The sequence below is a fragment of the Aspergillus aculeatinus genome (genome assembly GCF_003184765.1).
Source record: "Aspergillus aculeatinus CBS 121060 unplaced genomic scaffold BO66scaffold_89, whole genome shotgun sequence".
Classification (NCBI taxonomy): domain Eukaryota; kingdom Fungi; phylum Ascomycota; class Eurotiomycetes; order Eurotiales; family Aspergillaceae; genus Aspergillus; species Aspergillus aculeatinus.
Window position 1 is genome coordinate 1 of NW_020291558.1, and position 17568 is coordinate 17568.

The 17568-nt window shown below is 52.7% G+C and overlaps 5 protein-coding genes across 5 annotated transcripts; 2 read left to right on the forward strand and 3 right to left on the reverse strand.

Annotated features, from left to right (window-relative positions):
* Positions 1-802, reverse strand: BO66DRAFT_337074 (dienelactone hydrolase family protein; the record flags this gene model as incomplete). Its single annotated transcript, XM_025644314.1, has 2 exons — positions 1-198; positions 325-802. Coding segments are annotated over 2 exons (676 nt in total), but the record flags the coding sequence as incomplete, so codon positions are not given.
* A 205-nt stretch (positions 803-1007) lies between these two features.
* Positions 1008-3986, reverse strand: BO66DRAFT_247672 (PA and RING finger domain protein). Its single transcript, XM_025642920.1, has 2 exons — positions 1626-3986; positions 1008-1577 (listed from the first exon to the last, which is right to left on the reverse strand). The coding sequence occupies exons 1-2, from the start codon at positions 3836-3838 to the stop codon at positions 1214-1216; spliced, it is 2577 nt and encodes an 858-aa protein (XP_025497906.1). The 5' UTR covers positions 3839-3986; the 3' UTR covers positions 1008-1213.
* Positions 3987-5653: 1667 nt separating this feature from the next.
* BO66DRAFT_396433 (uncharacterized protein) lies at positions 5654-6590 on the forward strand. Its single transcript, XM_025648466.1, has 2 exons — positions 5654-5762; positions 5830-6590. The coding sequence occupies exons 1-2, from the start codon at positions 5702-5704 to the stop codon at positions 6474-6476; spliced, it is 708 nt and encodes a 235-aa protein (XP_025497907.1). The 5' UTR covers positions 5654-5701; the 3' UTR covers positions 6477-6590.
* Positions 6591-7559: 969 nt separating this feature from the next.
* BO66DRAFT_444331 (uncharacterized protein) lies at positions 7560-10034 on the forward strand (the record flags this gene model as incomplete). Its single annotated transcript, XM_025651586.1, has 1 exon — positions 7560-10034. The coding sequence occupies one exon, from the start codon at positions 7560-7562 to the stop codon at positions 10032-10034; it is 2475 nt and encodes an 824-aa protein (XP_025497908.1).
* A 1303-nt stretch (positions 10035-11337) lies between these two features.
* BO66DRAFT_444332 (ubiquitin-binding TORC1 subunit KOG1) lies at positions 11338-15942 on the reverse strand (the record flags this gene model as incomplete). The annotated part of the gene is made up of 5 exons (XM_025651587.1): positions 11338-11527; positions 11602-11939; positions 11989-12322; positions 12379-15431; positions 15493-15942. The coding sequence occupies 5 exons, from the start codon at positions 15940-15942 to the stop codon at positions 11338-11340; spliced, it is 4365 nt and encodes a 1454-aa protein (XP_025497909.1).
* Between the last annotated feature and the right edge of the window lie 1626 nt (positions 15943-17568).

Consider the following 17568-nt stretch of genomic DNA (forward strand, 5'->3'; position numbering starts at 1 on the left):
CCGGAAAAAACCGATACTCGAACTCCACCCCCCTCTCCTGCAGGTTCCGGATAGTGAACGTCTTCAGCCGGGGCGTGAATACCGGATCCCGCTCCGGCGCCAGCACCTGCACCGGCACCTGCACCGCGGCAATATCCTCCTCCGTCAAGAGACTGGGATGGCCGATCGATACGCAGTCCACTAGGTATTGTTGTTGGCCTGCACCATCACCATCACCACGACCACGACCCCCACTGCCACTGATACCGCTACCGCTCCCCCCCTCACCCAGCGCGCAAGATGACCCCCCCAAGCCACCACTCCCCAGCTCACAAACCCCAGCACAATCGAACAACAACCCCCCCAACCGAACAGCAGCCCATCCCCCCCAGCAGTACCCCACGACCCCAACCCTCTCAAATCCCAGGGTCATCCTTAAATGCTGCGCAAAAGCCACAACTTCCGGTTCGCGAATGGCCCGCGCATTGCGGGCCAGAAACCCCTGGAGGTCGAGTTCGGCCCAGCGGCCGGCCAGGATCGGGGCGGCGGGGAGGGTCTCGCCCCCAAAGAAGTCGGGGAGGAAGACGGTAGCGTTGGCGGAGTGGGCGTAGCTGTCGGCCAGGAGGCGGAGGTTGGGGAAGGTCCAGCCGAGGAGGTCGTGGATGACCAAAATGGCACGGGTGGGGTTGTCGCCGGCTGTGTAGACGGAGTGTTGTTTGAGGGGTGTGGTTAGGGTGGTGGTTGTGCCGGTTGGGGAGGTGGGCCATGGGGGTGGGGTGCGGAGGCAGCAGGGGGGGATTCGTGGGGTGGTTGTTGTGGACATTTTGGGTTTGTCGAGAGCATAAGAGCCTGGAGCCCTGAGGGGAGGTGTACTGTACGAAAAGGTGTTCAGGGGTCGGGTGGTGAGGGGCTCTATATATGCTATGCGTACCCTAGGCTAGCAGCTAAGGGATCATCATCCCTGTAACTACCACAAGGCTGGAGCCAACGACGTAACAACAGCAGCAACAATAGTGACGCTATGATTATGATTAGCAAGCAATGCTATCTAGCCATCCCAGCCCGCCTTGGTGGCATTCAGTAATCCCCCGTTGACGGCTCGGCGCCTGGCCATGAGCCGCGCCAGCACGCCTACGTAACCCGCGAACGCCATACAACACTGATATCAAAAGATCGCTAATGCAGCACATGCTCGAATCCAAACGCTGGGATGACAACTTTTCCGCCCGCGGCTTTATCGCCGCCCGTCCGTCGGAGTTTGGTGCCAGATCGTGTCCCCGCTCAGGGCAGAGTAGCTCAACGCCGCGTAGCTGCGCCACGTCGGTGGCGCGGACGATGCATGTGCCTCATGGACTGCTGCGTCCGCGCCTGCGCGGTGTTCCACGTCAGACAGCTCGTCCTCGCTGCCTCCGGTGATCGGGACCGGAGCCGAGGATACGCTCTGCTGAGACTCAACGTCGCGAGAGTGCTGACCTTCGCCCACTGTCTGCTCCGCAGCGGGATCGCGCATATCACCGGCCTTGCTTTGCGCCATCGACCGAACGACGTCTCCCTTGCAAATCGGACACGTCCGTCGGCGTGTAGTCAACCAAGGAGTGCTGTACAGTGTTAGAAGTGGCAGGATATAGATCAACTGGCATACTTACATGCACTCGGCGTGGAACTCATGCCCACAAGGCAGGCTCATCACCCGGCTTTCTCCATCGACGTACTCTTCCAGGCAGACAACACATTCGACCTGTCGTCCCGTGTACTTACGTCGCCAGAGAGTGGATCCGGATTTCTCCTTCTTGGAAGACGAAATTTTGGGTGCACCCTTGGTGTCTGAGCGACTTCCAGACCCCAGCAGGGGGGATGTAGGCGAGACCGGGCCAGGGCTGACGGACCGCGGTGAGCTAGAGGCAGAAGATGAGGTGGTAATTGTGTGATACGTTCGCACGGGAAGGCGGTCCACCAGAGATTTCGGGGCGCGCCATCTTCGTCGACGAATGCGGGACCGGAGCAACAGCAGAATATACACGACGCTCAGTGTAAGCAGCGGACTGATAACAAGGACGAGGAGGGTATCGAAGAATGGACTGGTAGACATGCTCGTCGGCGTTAAAGTGACCCACAAGCCCTCGTGATCGGCTGTCGTCGCGCCTGATTGACTGATTGAGGAAGGCTTGCGGGACTTCTCTTCGGCAGCAAGTGTGTCCTTGACGCTCGCATCCCGGCTTACGTCGGGCTCATGTCTACTTGACCAGAGCTTGGAAAGCCAACTGCTTCCAGACGAAGATGCGTCATCATCGCCGCTGCTATGATGCGAGCTTTGGGACTGCGAGCCGCTTGAGCTCCCTTTGTGTGAGACAGTAGACTTGTCGACGGTATAGTACTCGCCACTGCCCGGGGTAATGCTGCCGCCTTTCAAAGCAGCAGCGGTGGCTTTGTCACTGCTTTGAATATTGCTCCCATCTACACCCGCGATCCCAGTGGGTGTCGGAATAACACTGCCCTTCGGTGCGACTAGGTCTGGATCTCGCCAGTCCTGGACTCCGATCACAAACCCATCTGCATCCGAGCCGCTCGATAGTGATCCATGCTTCTTGCGGTTGATGGTGGCTGCGTCTGCTTTCGTTGGGTAGCGGCTAACATCTGCCTGATGCTGGGGTGGTGCATGGTCATCCCAAGGATCTAGCATGATCCAGTTAATGTTTCCACTGTTCGGCGGGCGACGGCTATCTTCAGGTGAGAACCACGGTCGTCTTCCACTACTACCAAGGCCCAGTAGGGATAGCAAGGCATGAAAAAGACCGCCTTTCGGACTAGCGGGAACCAGACTATTGTCGGCCATCGCGTGCTTAGTGGGCGTACTTGAGGCAGCCACTACTGTGGTTGTCGCTGTGTGAAGAGGTTGCTTCCCAGAAGTGCGATGACCCGACTGGCCAGTTTGAGTAGCCGGAGCGTCATCCGCCTCCGTACCTTCGACCATCTGAGGCGGAACCAACGACGACAGCAGATGGGCGGTAGTGTGGGAGGTGAACAGCGCAGGGATTGTCACGTTAGATGTATCGCCGCGTGCATACATAGTCACAAGGCTTCCACCCCGAGTGTCGTCACCCACAATCAGAGCAATGCCTCCTCGTCGTTGCACCCATTTGACTTTCTCAAGGAAGCCACAGCCACCTCGACTCAACAGAACCACCTTGCCGTCAATCTCCGCACTTTCCTGCAGAGATTGAATATCGGCGTGAGTTGTGGGTAGGCTCAGAGAGTGATCCCCGGGTTTCTCCATAGCAGTTGCATCTGTTCCTGCAGACTCCGGAAGGGGGTGGTGCAGATGATCATCGGTTCCGTCATCCGTCGTAAGGCCGGTCTTTGCTCTTTCCTTTGGAAGACGAGAGGATTCGGCATCTGAGTGGGCATCCGCCTGCTTTTTCGTGCCCTCGCTCGTGGTTCCGGTTCGTGGTTTACCCGCAATTCTGTCGGCCGTCCCTGGCTTGTGAGGGTCGCCTTCGCCCCATCCCGGAATATCTGAACAGCCCAGTTCCCCCTCCGCCCCCGCCGTCGTGCGTTCTCCAAATCCGCTTCCAATCCAGAGTTGACCGCTCAGCCCCTTGTCTGGGAGCAATGGGCCAAACGCTGCAGGTCTGGCCAGGAAGAAGGTCGAGTTGTCATCGGTCAAACTGATGATTGCGGAGGGCGGAAAGAGCGAGGATGGAAGGTTAAAGGAGAAAAGGGCATGGAGACCTGTCGCTTGACCAGCAAGCGAGCTCGGCGTAGAGACGCGGGAGGAAGTGGTGAGTGCCGAGAAGAAAGTGAGTAAGATCGGGAAGAAGAGCAAGCAAAACACAATCATGATCAAGCGTGGTGGTCGCATGGTGACGCAATGCTCCTAGTCACCAAGCGATACAATAAATACAATGACCGTCTTGGATATGGTGTGGTTGGTAGCTGACAGGGGTGAAATGAATGACCTTCCACGGTCAACGTTTCGGTATCCAGGCAGCGTGATAATAACTTCGGGGAAGAGTTGTGATTATCGAGGTGGTACTAATTAATGGTGGCACCCTGCGGTTGCTGGCAGAGAGTGGATCTTATGACCAGTCAGACGGTCGCTGCAGGCCGACAGCAACCCGCACTCATCGAAAACGAAGAGGCGGAAAACTGGTAGACGATGAACAAAGGAAATCAGACAGATCGCATGAAAAGAAGGTCGAACCTCCTCGAAAGTGCGACGAAAAACGAGGAGAGGAGGGGGGAAATCGGAGGAGGGAGGAGGGAGGGGGGGAGAGGGGAGAGGGGAGAGAGAGGGCGAGAGGAGGGAGGGAGGGCGGAAAGGAAGGATGTCAACACGCGCGCGCCAATTTGATCGTCCAGAAGAACTATGAGGAATTGAGTGGTCGCAAACACGATGCAGAGTAATATACAGAGTAGAAGGACTATGGGTAATTTGGTATATCAGAGAAAGAAAAGAGAAGTAAGGATGGAGGAAGGAATGAATGAATGAATGACTGGCCTCTTTTTTTCCTGCGTTTACGGAGTACTCTTGCTGAGACACGCAAGCACAGCCTCAGCCCCCAGTCACGGGGCTGTGGCTGCCTGAGGCTAAGGTGGACACTGGACGTGGACGGGGGTTGTCATCCTGCGAACTCAGGCCAAGTCAGGCAACCAAGGTTCCAAGGTCCACATTGTCCTATCCATCAATGAATGCGATTATCATCTCCTCACCTCCGATTCAGCATGCTACGTGACCAAGAACCAGAACACACTCTCTCATATGTATGAGTGAGTATACGTATTACTTTCACTCAGCATACAGTCCACTCATTCTCTAACCACCCTTCTCACGATAAACATACTGTGTAGATGGACTCCTCGTTTCCACCCCCCACCCGCCGATCATCCACCATCTCCACTCACTCTTTAGTCGGAGGGTCCACCTTTCGAGTCGCAAACATTGATGATCTCAAACTCCTTAGCATTCCAATTCCTCGACAACCACGAGTACAAATCAATAATCAAGCAATCGGCATTCTTCCGTCTTGCAACCGTTCTGTCTCATTTGCGAGTTCTTGGGATTTCTTTTCCCCCAAAGTCGTTCCAATGAGATTCAACTTATCTTGCAGATCACTGTTCACCCCCTTCCCTTCCCCTCGACCGGCTCAGCAACCCTAGCGCAAATAGCGCAAATGATTTGAGAGACAAGGTATCTGGATAGTGAGAGCAACTGGGGTTCAGTTCATTCAACTTTGGCTCTTCCGATGCAGCATACCGTCTCCGACCGACGGGCAGTATTTTTAATAAACTTCTCGTGCCATCATCGAAGTGGGACCGCTTGGGTGTTCCCATGGCGGGGGCGGGACTGTGGCTGGTAACTACCCGTTGATGAGAACACGGTCTGGAATTGCCGGGGTTTGCCAGATGACGTGAACGACATTCACATTCCTGACCTCTTTCTCGATTCTCGTCAACCATAATTGGTATCCGCACGTCATATCAGTCGGACAGGCGTGCTGTTGTTGGCTCAACCATGTACCAAACTAACATTAAGGTTTGCTGTCTTTGAGAAGCTGTTCTGGAGCTGCTCGTAAACCGAACCGGCGTTTGAGCTAGGAATCTCTATTTAGACTACATACAGCCCCAAACACGACGTTTCCACCTAATTACTACAACTTCGATCAACCCGGTGGTTCTCTTGCATACTTGACATTGAATATTGATAATACTCCACAAGTCCGTCATGTCCAAGCTCATGCACAAGGTTAAAGACGCCTTCACCGGCCATCATGGTCATAAATCAAGTATAAGCATATTCCCCATGCTAGGCTTCCCCACGTTGAGCCTCCAATCCGATTGACTTGGAATCAGACACCGGCAATTCTGAAACCGTCCCCGAAGCCGAAAACGCCAGCTCTGGGCCCTACAGCCAATCTGACACTGGACACCATGCCCCTCAACCCGGCGACAGCGGTGCAAAATCTAGTGCTGACCCCTACACCTCTGGAGCGTATGACTCCGGGGAGAACACGGCTGCTTATGAAGCACGCACTAGCGGCTATGACTCAAAGCCTTCGGGTGGCCACGAATTCCAATCTAGCTACGGTCAGGAAGCTGAGAATCGCAATCCTGCTCAGGATGAGTATGGTTCAGGCATGACTGGCCTCGGTCCTGACTCTGGCTCCAGGCAGATGGAGCCTAGAAATACTAGCGGTGTGCAGCATGTCAGCCCGGGTGGCTATAATCGTGGCTCCGATCAAGTTGAGGCTTCAGATATCGCAGGACCATACTCGTCCGGTACGGAAGGCCGTATTCAACAAGGATTCGGCGGCGGAGGTGCAGAAGGAAGCAGCAGCTATAATACTCATGGGACTGGTGAGCTGAGCGCTGGTGCTAATGACTACAGCTCCGGAGGTAAGCTCGACTCAGGCCGAGTGGGTGCTAATATGATGGGATCCAATATGATGGCGTCGGACAACCTACGCACCGCTGGCGGGGCACAACGTAATTACCGGTAGGAACGTGATCATCATGAATGTACTTGAATAACCGTCAATATTTTCTTGCGGTCAGATTCTTCTTGTGATGTACCAACTGCACACTGGAATCGTCAGCCTCTGGTGGAATCGTGCTATTGCTTTCTTATGTCTCAGTATTGAGTATATGCTTCTAGTCTAATAACTATTGATTGTTTTCCGATGGTCCTGGAATGGAGAGTTCTTTCTTTGTATTCCTCGAACGCGACGACTAACCTCCCTGGTGTTGGACAGCGATTTCCTCGTTTTTCGTTTGCTTTAACAGCTGGCACGTTGCGCAGGAAGGCACAACTGAGACATGGTCTCTCTTCACCGTCTATCCCATTGTGGCCATCAGTGAACAATTCACCTAGAAACCACATTCACCCCATAACAACAGAGGGTCCAGCAGCAGATTGTTTGCCATGTCGCTTGTGTTCAAGCCCAAAAAACAACGGCGCAGTAGGTGTTTCCCCCTTATGTTCTCTCTCGCGCCAGCCTTAAACTAAGAGAAAGAAGAAGAAGATGATGAAGAGAGCGTCTTGCTAGAAAGACACAAAAACCTGAAGGCAGGCAGCTGACTGGCTCATCAGGACAGCGAGGTCGTAGAGGCAAAGGCTCGGTGACGATCAACAATTTACCCCCCGGAAGAGCTCCTGTAGGATTGCACCATCTTCACTCTCCCGACAAGCGTACTCAGACCACCGAGTGGCTCAATAACGTATCACCCATCGCGGTACAGTTACCACTCCAGTCTCTATTTCCAGCGTGCTTCACATTTTACGCACTGTCATTAACCTAGGCCTCTCCACTCCCTAGTCTTTACAGTCACTCACGCCAATCCGTCTTCCTCACCTACCCACAACTCCTGCTTCTCGCCAAAGAGCTCATTCGCTTTCATTGCCACTGCCACCGTCTTCTGGAACGATATTAGAACAGTCCCCTGTCATACTTCGGGGGTCCCCAGCGCGTGTTCTTGCAGCTTCAACCCCGAAGCAGTGTTCTATTTCGTTAGACTTGTCCAAAGACGCTCCATCGATATTAAGTACTACTCATCAAGCAGCAAGCTATCAGTCTTCCCCCACTATGGCGTCACGGAAGTTTCCTTACCGTCAACAAGTCTTTGCTGCTTGTAGTCAGCCAGATCTCGGACAGACTGACGACCATGAGCTCCATAATTTGGATGACCTTGCCTCCTCTCAGCCTATTCCTCTACTTGAGTTATGCCTGAAGCAAAGCTCAAGAAACAAAGGTGCACGGGCCCAGAAGCAATATATGCTGGAGAGTGCGGCTGGTGTTAGTACCAGGGCAGCAAGCAGCGGCGATGAAGATCTCGCTTCTTCGCGCTTTTCCACCTTGCGTGGATCCATCAACAATGCCTTTGAGATTTACGAAGATCGGTCAAGTACCGAGGCTATCGAAGCTCGAGAATATGGCGACATGTCGTGTGATCCAGTTCTCGATGCAGAGGAAACCGCATCACTACTGCATGCAATAGACTCGCCGAGGTCCCCGTCACGCCCATCGTCTAGACGCCATGCTAATATTACTGGTCTTGATGATAGCTCTCAGAAGCCCTCTACGCCTACGCGTGTTAAGAGGTATAACTACAGCGAATCATATCTCGGCTCTATTCATGAAGGAGGAGACACCGAAATCCGACCCAGTGCCAGTACCCAGTACAACCCTTCGGCGCGTTATTCTCGAGTTTACCAGTCCAGTGACAGCGATATTGATTCCTTCAATGATCAAATAACACCTACACGCCTGAAAAGACACGTTCTCAGCGAGGCGAAATCTGACCAAGGCTGGTACGGAGCTGGCAATGGGCCTATCCTGCAAAATCCTCTGAACTACCTGAAAAGCTCCAGCTATTCTCACTCGGGCTCACACCCCCAATCCCGCAGCTGCATTTCGGAGAGCCCATTCCAGCGACGCGGCGATAATGCTAGTGGTGATCGGGCAGTCTGGCCAGTGGACTTGTCCAGCCAGAGATCCTCTTGCGAGGGACCCAAGACAGGATCTTTTAGTCACGATTCTGCGTCTGAGGAATCATGTCCCCCTTCGTCATCTTTGCATCTGTACGGCGCAAATTTTGATCAGACGTATAATCGTTCCCCCTATGAATCATTACGAATCCAACAGGAGCGTTTCAAGCGCGCCGAGTCTCGCAGAATCTCGTCGGGCTTGCAGTTTCCGATGTCTGGATCTCAGCAAGGATATAACTCAGATTACACATCTAAGGGGAACACTCTGGCTTCAGGATTCTCGAGCGGTGCCCCTGCCGCACGGCCTGGAACACTTCAGTGTCCGGAATCCAGTAAATCTTCGTATCGTGCTTCCAGTCAACGCCAGGAGACAGACGCGCAGAAGAATATCCCTTCAAGCAATGGTAGTAGTAGCTTGTCCGCTGAGGAGAAACGACGGATCTTCAAAGAAGAAGTCAACGCCCTGCTTAAAAGTACTGCCGAGGGGCCCAGAAACACCAGGACACAAGGTACCGCAGAAGAGGCCACAGTAGTTTCTCATAAAGTCAAGGCACCTAGCACTGACGAGTCTCGAGCAAGTGCCTTTGCAAGTGCTGTTGCGCCAACCCACTCGGAAGCTTCGGTGAACACTGGAAAGCAGAAACTACAACCAGAGGAGGCTGCGACGACCACTTGGCATCTTCTTGAGAGGGCCACTCTAGACCTTGATAAAGGAGCAACGGCTAACAACTGGCCTCCAATGCCTCGATACATGCCTCAAAATATCTATCAAGCAAGGCGTTTTGGGGCATGGGGCAACTCGCCCAATACGAGTTCCTTTTCTGCGGACGTCCAGCAGTCTTCGGGGCCGGTGTCTTCATCTAAAGCACGAGATGTCATCGATAGAGCTACCACACTGGATCTCAGGGCACAGGCTTCAGCTTATATTAAGAGCCAGATCTTTCCATCCGGGTGTGGCACACAAAGCAGCATCAAGCACGCACTCGGGCACGTTCCAGGTTCATCCGTGAAAAGCGAGAGCAAGCCTCTGAAGCCTCCGCCTGGGCTGTCCAAACCTGCAAGTCAGTTGACAAAACGGCCTGCCTGGTACGTGGACAGCCTGATTCAGAACCAGGCCAGGCTGGATGAGTCCAACGCCTGGTTTCGGCGGGATAGTCGCGGGGAAGAAACCATTCGCGCCCAGGTGGCCTTGTTCGCTCAGGACCATAGTGAGCAACTCAAGAAACGAGGGTATTCGACAGAAGACTGCAAGTCTGCGAGGGAAATGAGTGAACTTATGGGCAATGCGCTTGTTAACTTGACCTCGTATGTCCTGGGAGACCGAGAGCAGCAGATCGGCAATTTTGCAGACTTTACGCCAGCACCATCCGACTGCTCCTCGCCAAGTTCTGATAAGCATCGAACTTTTTTCGAACTAGATTGGTGTACCAACGGCGGGGCATCTCTTGGTCGAGAGTCTTTGCCATCTGCCAATTTCGGCCACTTCGCTCGACGCAGAACTTCTTCAGCGACCAATCCTTATACTGTCCTTGAGGAAGACTCTGACATTGACTCTATGGGCGGTGCGTGGTGAAATGGGATGGAGACTCGTAGTCATAGGTGGCTCTGTCAAAACTAGCACCAGCTTCTCCCCGCCCAATGAGGAGGCCGCTTATAGAATGTCTTTCCATCTGAACTTACCACAGCATGCTCACATCTTGCAAGCAAAAGGAGTTTGTAGCTCAATGGCTTATGGAGGATTTCTCATCAGGAACTGGTTGTCTACATGGTATTCCCGGTGGATTCGCTGTTACATAAATAACATAAAATTCCATGCTTGTCGCAGGTAACCGCAGAAACTCTACGATATCCATACACACACCCTGCCGAGTAAACTTGTTTTCACTTTCTATCCTCTGCTTTACCAATTTCTAACAGGATACAGCCTTGTAGACTGTACGTGCAAGAAACAAGCATCCCCGCCACTACCTGAATCTCTCAGTGTGAGCTCTGCAGCGAGAACAAAACTCCCACCCCGAGTTCGAGCTTCCAGCATTCACCATGTAGTTCCTACAACTACAACTCCGGTAGCGCCAGGGAGAAAGATTTCGAGTCGAAACGCTGATACCGATGCCGATGCCGATGCCGTACATCCGCCATCCAGTCTCATTTCGACTAGCTAGCTAGGTAGATAGGTAGGTAGCTACCCGGGGTACTTGGGTAATGGTGATCGATTATCTACTATTTCCATCCCATATGACTGACTGGCTGACTGACGTTCCACACAAAAGAAATGAATACGACCTGAAAGAAAAAGGCAATAGAAAAAGTGGGCAGCTAAGCGTGGGGAGCAACCGTACATGCATGCATAAGGAGAACGAAAAACCCCGAAGTGTGTGTGTGTGTGTGTGTGTGTGTGTGTGTGTGAAGAACAAGAGAGAAGGTAAATTGTGAAATAGCCACAGCGCCGGGTTGCTAATGTTATTAGAAAGAATTGCTGTTGCTTGCGAGTGGTTCTACGCCGGGGAGAATTGGAGGACGAATGGTGAGAGGGTGCGGGGGAGGGATATTAAAGGGTTAGGCGGTTGTAACCTTGAAGGTTTGTGAGAAGGTAGAGGGTGGTTGGTAGCGATGGCAGGGGAGAGCGGGGGAAGTATTACTGGAAGGAAAAGACGTGGTAGGATGGAACGGAAATAGATTCTGGAAACTGGGGAATATCGATGAGACCTTGGCGCCGGTGGTGTGTCTGTAGGAGGGTTGCGCTAATAGAGGACAGTCGGTTTGGAGGTAGCGAGGTAATGTTTCGTTCACGGTGCGTGTAGTTTAGGTGTGTGGGATGTGTGGTCTCCTGTAGCACCACGATGCTGAAGAGGAGCAACTGGATACTCTGTGGGCTTCTAACATGTCACCAAGTTTATATGGTGGTCGTTCAGTGCAGCACAGGCCAGGACGGTCCGATGTGGGTGGAACGCGGTGCTGGCGATTGGGGAGGAGCGGTTGTGATGGAGGAAGCTCGAGTAGGGCTCGAAGGTGGAGAGATAGGTTCCATCGACGTTGAAGGTTTTCACTTCGTGACGGTTTGTACCACTGTGTTTGATTAGAGACGTGAGCGAGTTTTCTTTCGGCCAAAAGACACCAAGGAGGTTATCAAGGGTACATACACCATGAAGACTGGAGCATGCTCGTGGACACTCAGTGTACGCAGTGTGTCGTTTGTGGCGGAGAACGTAGAGATGGGCATGTCCATGCGTAGATCCCAAAGCTTGATCTCGCCGTTGCGACTCCCGGACACAAGCTCCCTCAGGCCGCCGCGCTGCATGTGAACATTGGTGATCCATTGCTTATGCTCGCGCCAGACCTTGACCATGGATGTTGTGGGCTTAAGACGCTGATCAAACACCCGGACTGCGCCGTCACCGAATCCTGCCACAAAGATGTTTCCTGCTACTTGATCGGATGTCAAGGAGGTGATGCAAGAGCCCGAACGAGCAGGAATGTCCTACGAGTTGATCAGCCTCAGTCAGCCTCTTAAGTCAGGAACGACTTACATTCGTGCAGACTTCGGTAGCCGCATTCCACACCCGGATGACCTTCACGTCACCTGCAACCAATGCCTTACCCTGACCTTGTTGCCAGTCCAGAACAAGACCAGCATTGCGATTGCTGGGAATGAGTTCGGGTAAAGCTCTGAATGCAGTCACAATTTCCACATCATGCGCCGACTCGTAGTTTCTGAACACTTTCAGGACACCATCAGATGACCCGGTCATCAACAGGGCTTGGTCATCCTCGTTGATATATCGGACTTCGTTGATTTTGGAGCCAGCCGGGTTGCCATTCGAAAAACGGTTGAGACGCTTGTGTCTCTGCCAATCCCAGATTCTACCACAGGTTCAGCGTATGTTCAGTGCAGGCTTTCAAACTGGTATAGAACTCACGCGATAGTATCCTTATCATCCGCAACTGCAATGTGATCCTCGAATTGATGGAAGCACATCTTCAGAGGCTGGCTGCTGTTAGAAAGAAGAGACAATGAGTTATCCCATCGGCTGCTGCCTGCTTTGCCCTTCAGAGGTTGGGTCTCAGAGATGATCTTCTCATTACGGCTTCGTCTCCAGAGGCGTTCGTTGTAATCGGCACTACCGGGCTCGTCGGGTTCATTGGGTTTCATCTGGGGTTCCCGGAAATACTGAAGACGGGTGAGAAATTGTTCAAAATCGTAGTGAAACTTATCGCTCATGAGGTGAAGGAGTTCTGATTTTACCTCTGTGGACCAGTCCAGGAATCTACTCATCAAGGGAATGGCTGGGACCGCAAAAGATTCCCGGGGCTCGAATCCTCGCGACGTAGGGGTGGGAGCTTGGTTGTAGGCCGTTGCGGGAGCAACTTGGTCATTGACTTCCGGGGGGCGCGTCCATTCGGGTGGGGCTCGTCCTCTTGGGGTCATAGGCATCCGGCTCTTGGGCGCGGTGAGAGATTGAGGCGATTGGGGTGATTGAGATTCGGACGCATTAGAGCCTCCGAAGGCCAGGTTCTTAAGCGAGGCCGCCACACTGGCAGTTCGTTTGATACTTAGTGAAAGGTAGCCTTCCTGTTTGGGAGGGGCGACGGCGGGTGGTGTCGGCGGAGGCGCGGTTTTCTTTGATTCTGGCTTTTCGACCTGCAATTTCTGAGAAACCCGATAAGAAAGGTCCAGGATCTCGTCTCGGATGTTGTTAGTCAATGAAGCCATCGGTGAATCCAAGAGGCAAATGTGAATGTAGTCAACGATCATGCCTGCGTCCTGCGCGATATCAGGGTGGGGGTCAACAGAGAGAATTAGCAGCTGCTTCCAAATGGTTCCAAAGGTGGTGTTTCGTGAGAGGCTATGCGACTTTCGACTCGAGGCTGCGGGAACATCCGATACTTCCTTTTGGCTAGGGACCCGAGATCCTGCATGTTTCAGCTTCGAGAGTAAGTTCTGCTTCTCATCCTGGAACTCCTCGTATGCGGCAATCAAAAACTTGTTCTGATAGCGTTTGACGAAAGCTGAGAAGAAGACTAAGAGTTCTTTTCTCACGAGTACACTGCCGTCAGATGACATGGGCAATACTGCCATGGCCAGGGTTTCCTCAATCTGGGCTACCTGATCGGTTAAGTCCGGTATACCCAAGAAGGTGGTGACCGCATGCAACATGGCAGCCCGTACTTCAGGCACGGGATCGAAATTGAGTTCACAGAGCCTGGCAGGAGCGGCACATCGAATACCCATCCATTTCGCTTCTGGAAAGTCGGACCACAGCATGCTGATGCAGAGACACGACCACTGCCGCAGCAGCGGATTCTCCACATCCATGAGGTGCTTGAGACAAGAGTCAAAAAGCTCGGCAGAGAGGCACACATTTTGACCTTGGGGGTAGTTCTTGCAGAAGATTGAAACAATGAACGCGCACATAGCCCGATGTTCACTAGCGTTGCCCACAGGGATTGGGGAAGATGGGTTGAGGATGGAGATGAAGTAATGGATCCCATTGTCCTTTAGTAGGTCATTCTGAACAGTATGGTCGACGGCCATGATTCTTGCCCAAATGAAGACCATGACTGGTTTAAGTTCTTGGGCTGCAGACTGCAAAAGTTTAACGACGTAAGGAAAGATACCAATGCTCAGAGCCAGGTGAACCGCCCAAGGACCGAGGTCTAGGAATTTACTCAACAGAATCAGAGCTCGCAATCTGTGTGCCTGACTCAAAAGGACCTGCAAGACAATAGGGAGCTGATCTGGTGGGTTCTTCTCCGTGGGGCCCGACGACAGGTAAACCTCGAATGCGGTAAGCTGCTCTGCGAAGAACGTCGAATGCTGATATTCATATTGCCTGCGACCCTCTTCATGGTCAATCAGGGCTGGAAGCTGCGACAAAACCATTTCGACGGCCAGGTCCCAGCTCTTCCACAAAGGATGATGATGAGTCTCCGGTAATTCAGGCGATGAAATCGGATGGCATTTGTAGGTGCGCATTACCCGCTCAGCGAGCAGGAAGTTCCTGAACAGGGCAGCCACCATCAAGTCTTGACGGAAAAGCTTCTTGAAGAGGGCTCGCGGCAAGGTGTTCCAAGCTATCGTATCAGTGATCGCGGTAAAAATCCAATTCAACTCCCCCAGAGGGCTGCGACGGTCCTGTAGGCGACCAGGCACCCTAAATTCGTCGACAGAAATATTGGTTTGGAGCGGGTTCTGAAGTATGAAGAAGCGCAGCGCGATCTCGATTGGCGTAGTAAGACAACAGGTGAAGAGATCCGCTGGAAGATCCGGATTCGTCGGCAGCGACTCAGCCTTCTGACACGCTGCGAGAATGATGCAATCGCCGTAATTCTGTACGATGGCATTCGGATCCCTCTTCCTCGCCTCGACATTTTCCTTCTCGTGCTTCTCAACGAAAGTGTGGAAGTTGGAAACGATGTTACCAGCATGTGAAACATCAAAGACGAATAGACTCGGACCTGCGAGCCATGACTGTAAATCGTACAGTGAGACTGGGATGTATTGCGTGTAGTTCTTGTTGAAAACCCAAATCTCGCCTGACTGGGTAGGAAGAGGAACACCGTGACCGTTATAGTGAAAAAGAACCCTCTCGTCTTTGGCGTTACGACGCAACGATATGCAGAACTTCTTGGTCTCATCGACCGAAGGGTCAAGATACTGCTTGTACCTAGTTCTCAAGCTTAGCGTCTCATACTGTTCTTGTAGTTTCTTTCCGATCTGCTCCATAATCTTGTTGGAGCCACCAGGGGATGTGGTAGAGGTTGGGTCAACCCAACATTCCAGCTTTGCCGCAGGGTTGGTCTTCACGACATCTGGGGGATCAACGCCAATGTTCAGGCAGATGGCAAGCGCGGCAGAAACGGTTTTGAGACGGTCCTTCATGCGCCAGTCTTGACTCGGCCAGCTTCCGACAGGGTCGCGTGGGATTCCATTCGTCTCATGGCGCTTTTCCGTAAAATACATGTAGAAATTCTAGTAGAGATTCGCCTGTTAGAGGATAACCTAGCACCTGGGGCGTAGCGTCACTGCTCACCGAATGCAGGACTTTCAAGTACTCGCTTGAAGTATATTCCTCCTGCCAACCATGGCGCATAGCAATATCTTCTTCTTCGTCACCATTGATAGCTTTATCAAATCCCACTCGAGGTCCGTAATCACTCCTGGCTCTCTTCAGGGCCGCGGTCGGGCGCGCAGACTCGGACGGACGATCCATAGTCAGGCGCGGGTTGACATCGAAGATAACTGAGTTCTCGCCGGCGGACGAGCTCGTCGGTCGTTCCGGTGTGATCACAGGCGGTGGTTTGGCCTCCACGGTGGTGAAGGATCGGTGGTGTCCAGCAACGGGCGCGGGGGAGATGTCGCGGGGTGGAATGTGAGTTTCGAGGTCAGGGCCAAAAGCAACACGAACGGACTTGTGTGGGTGCTTTCGGGGTTCAGATTGGAGGCTCGAGGCCTGTCGGTGGTCTGTATTATTCTGCTCCATTTTCTAGTTCCGGTGCTGTTGTAGCGCGCAGATAATCATCATGTACAATCCAGTACGATGAAATAAACTGTCGCCTGATGATATGGGATAAGTGGTCAGATCCAAGGTGACAGTGAGAGAAGGTGGGTGAATTTCCAGGTGTTGAAGATTGTGGGGTAGAAGCGAGTGTGCTCTCACCTTATCAACAATCATGTCACAGTGCATGCACTGGAAGCAGATCCAATACGCCCGATGCGGAGAGCGGGCGGTCAATCGACCAGATTACCACTCTTTCCTAAGGAATATTTGCCAGCTAGTGGGATGTGATTAATTAGTGAGACTCCCCAGCCCTCCGTATCGTTGAGGCAGCTGGCACAAGCTCTGGGACGTGCAGAGAGCTGAATGATGATGTCTTGCAGTAACCTGAGAGTGCTATGAGCTTTGGCCGTGATCCTGCTTGGCATCGAGTTGGCCCGGAATATCGATATCGCCGCCGGCCGCTAATCTGCAGACCGCCGCGGCGGTCGGCATTACATCAGTGGCAGTAAGTTATTCTAACTCACTCATACTCCCTCCGTACATTTTGTTTATCTCTACCTATGCACTACGAAGTATCTTCAGTGAACTTTATGACTTGAGGAACTTGGACGACTTTTAGCTATTCAAGGCTCTAGAACAGTGTCCGCAGTCTATGGTGATGACTCAATCCAAAAAACTGGCTGCTATTGGTCGTCCCATGCAAGGCGACCGCAAAGGACCTACACGCTACGTTCATAAATTGAAACAGCGCAATAGAATGGAGTACTGTACTTAGTATTTTAGTATTTAGCATCATCAAGCTGGGCATCGTTGAGCGGGACAATACTATATATCGGCGCAAGGCTGGGTACAACTCGAATGAGTACGGAGTGTAGTGAAAGGATATTAAAGGTCCTTGTAGTTGTCCAGTGGTGATGATAGTGGAAACGACAGCCGCCTGGCTTGAGGTTGGCAGGGCATGGTCCGAAGTGCCGGCCATCCCACGCCCCATGCATGCATGCCCTTCCTTAGGTTGCCGGTTGCCCACTGGGCAGGCTCCTAGGCGGAACAATAATAGCAATCCGCAATTTCCTCCTGTCCATCCAATGTCCATCCATCCGCGCGCCGTTGAAGATGGCTTCCGATCACGCATGACTTAATCGATCCGCATTGGAAGAAGGGGGAAAAAAAAGTTAGAGAGTCATCGAACCAGCACCCCCCCCCCCTTTGTTTTTTATCTTCTCTGCTTATTTCTCTTTCTCCGATTCCTGATTCTTTTTGTCTGCCCGATATTCCCACTCCGCTGACCCCTGGAACTGTCCTGTCCTGCTTTCTGGGACGGTACCGAAATTGGTGAAAAGATGCCTCGCGACGGGCGGGTCTAAACCCGATTGTCCCAGCACTAAGATATACGAAGGTTACGGCCACCGTTCTTCCCCAGCCAGTCATCATCATTAGACAGGCACTGTCGATCTCCCTTCCACTCCAGCAATGTGTGGCCAAGTGGAGGAATGTGCAGGCGCGAAGCAGCCACATACGCCGGCGGAGTGCACATGGAACCATTATCGGAATCCGCAACTGACGATGGTTGGAGAATTGTGAGAGGTACATTAATGGGGAACTATAGAT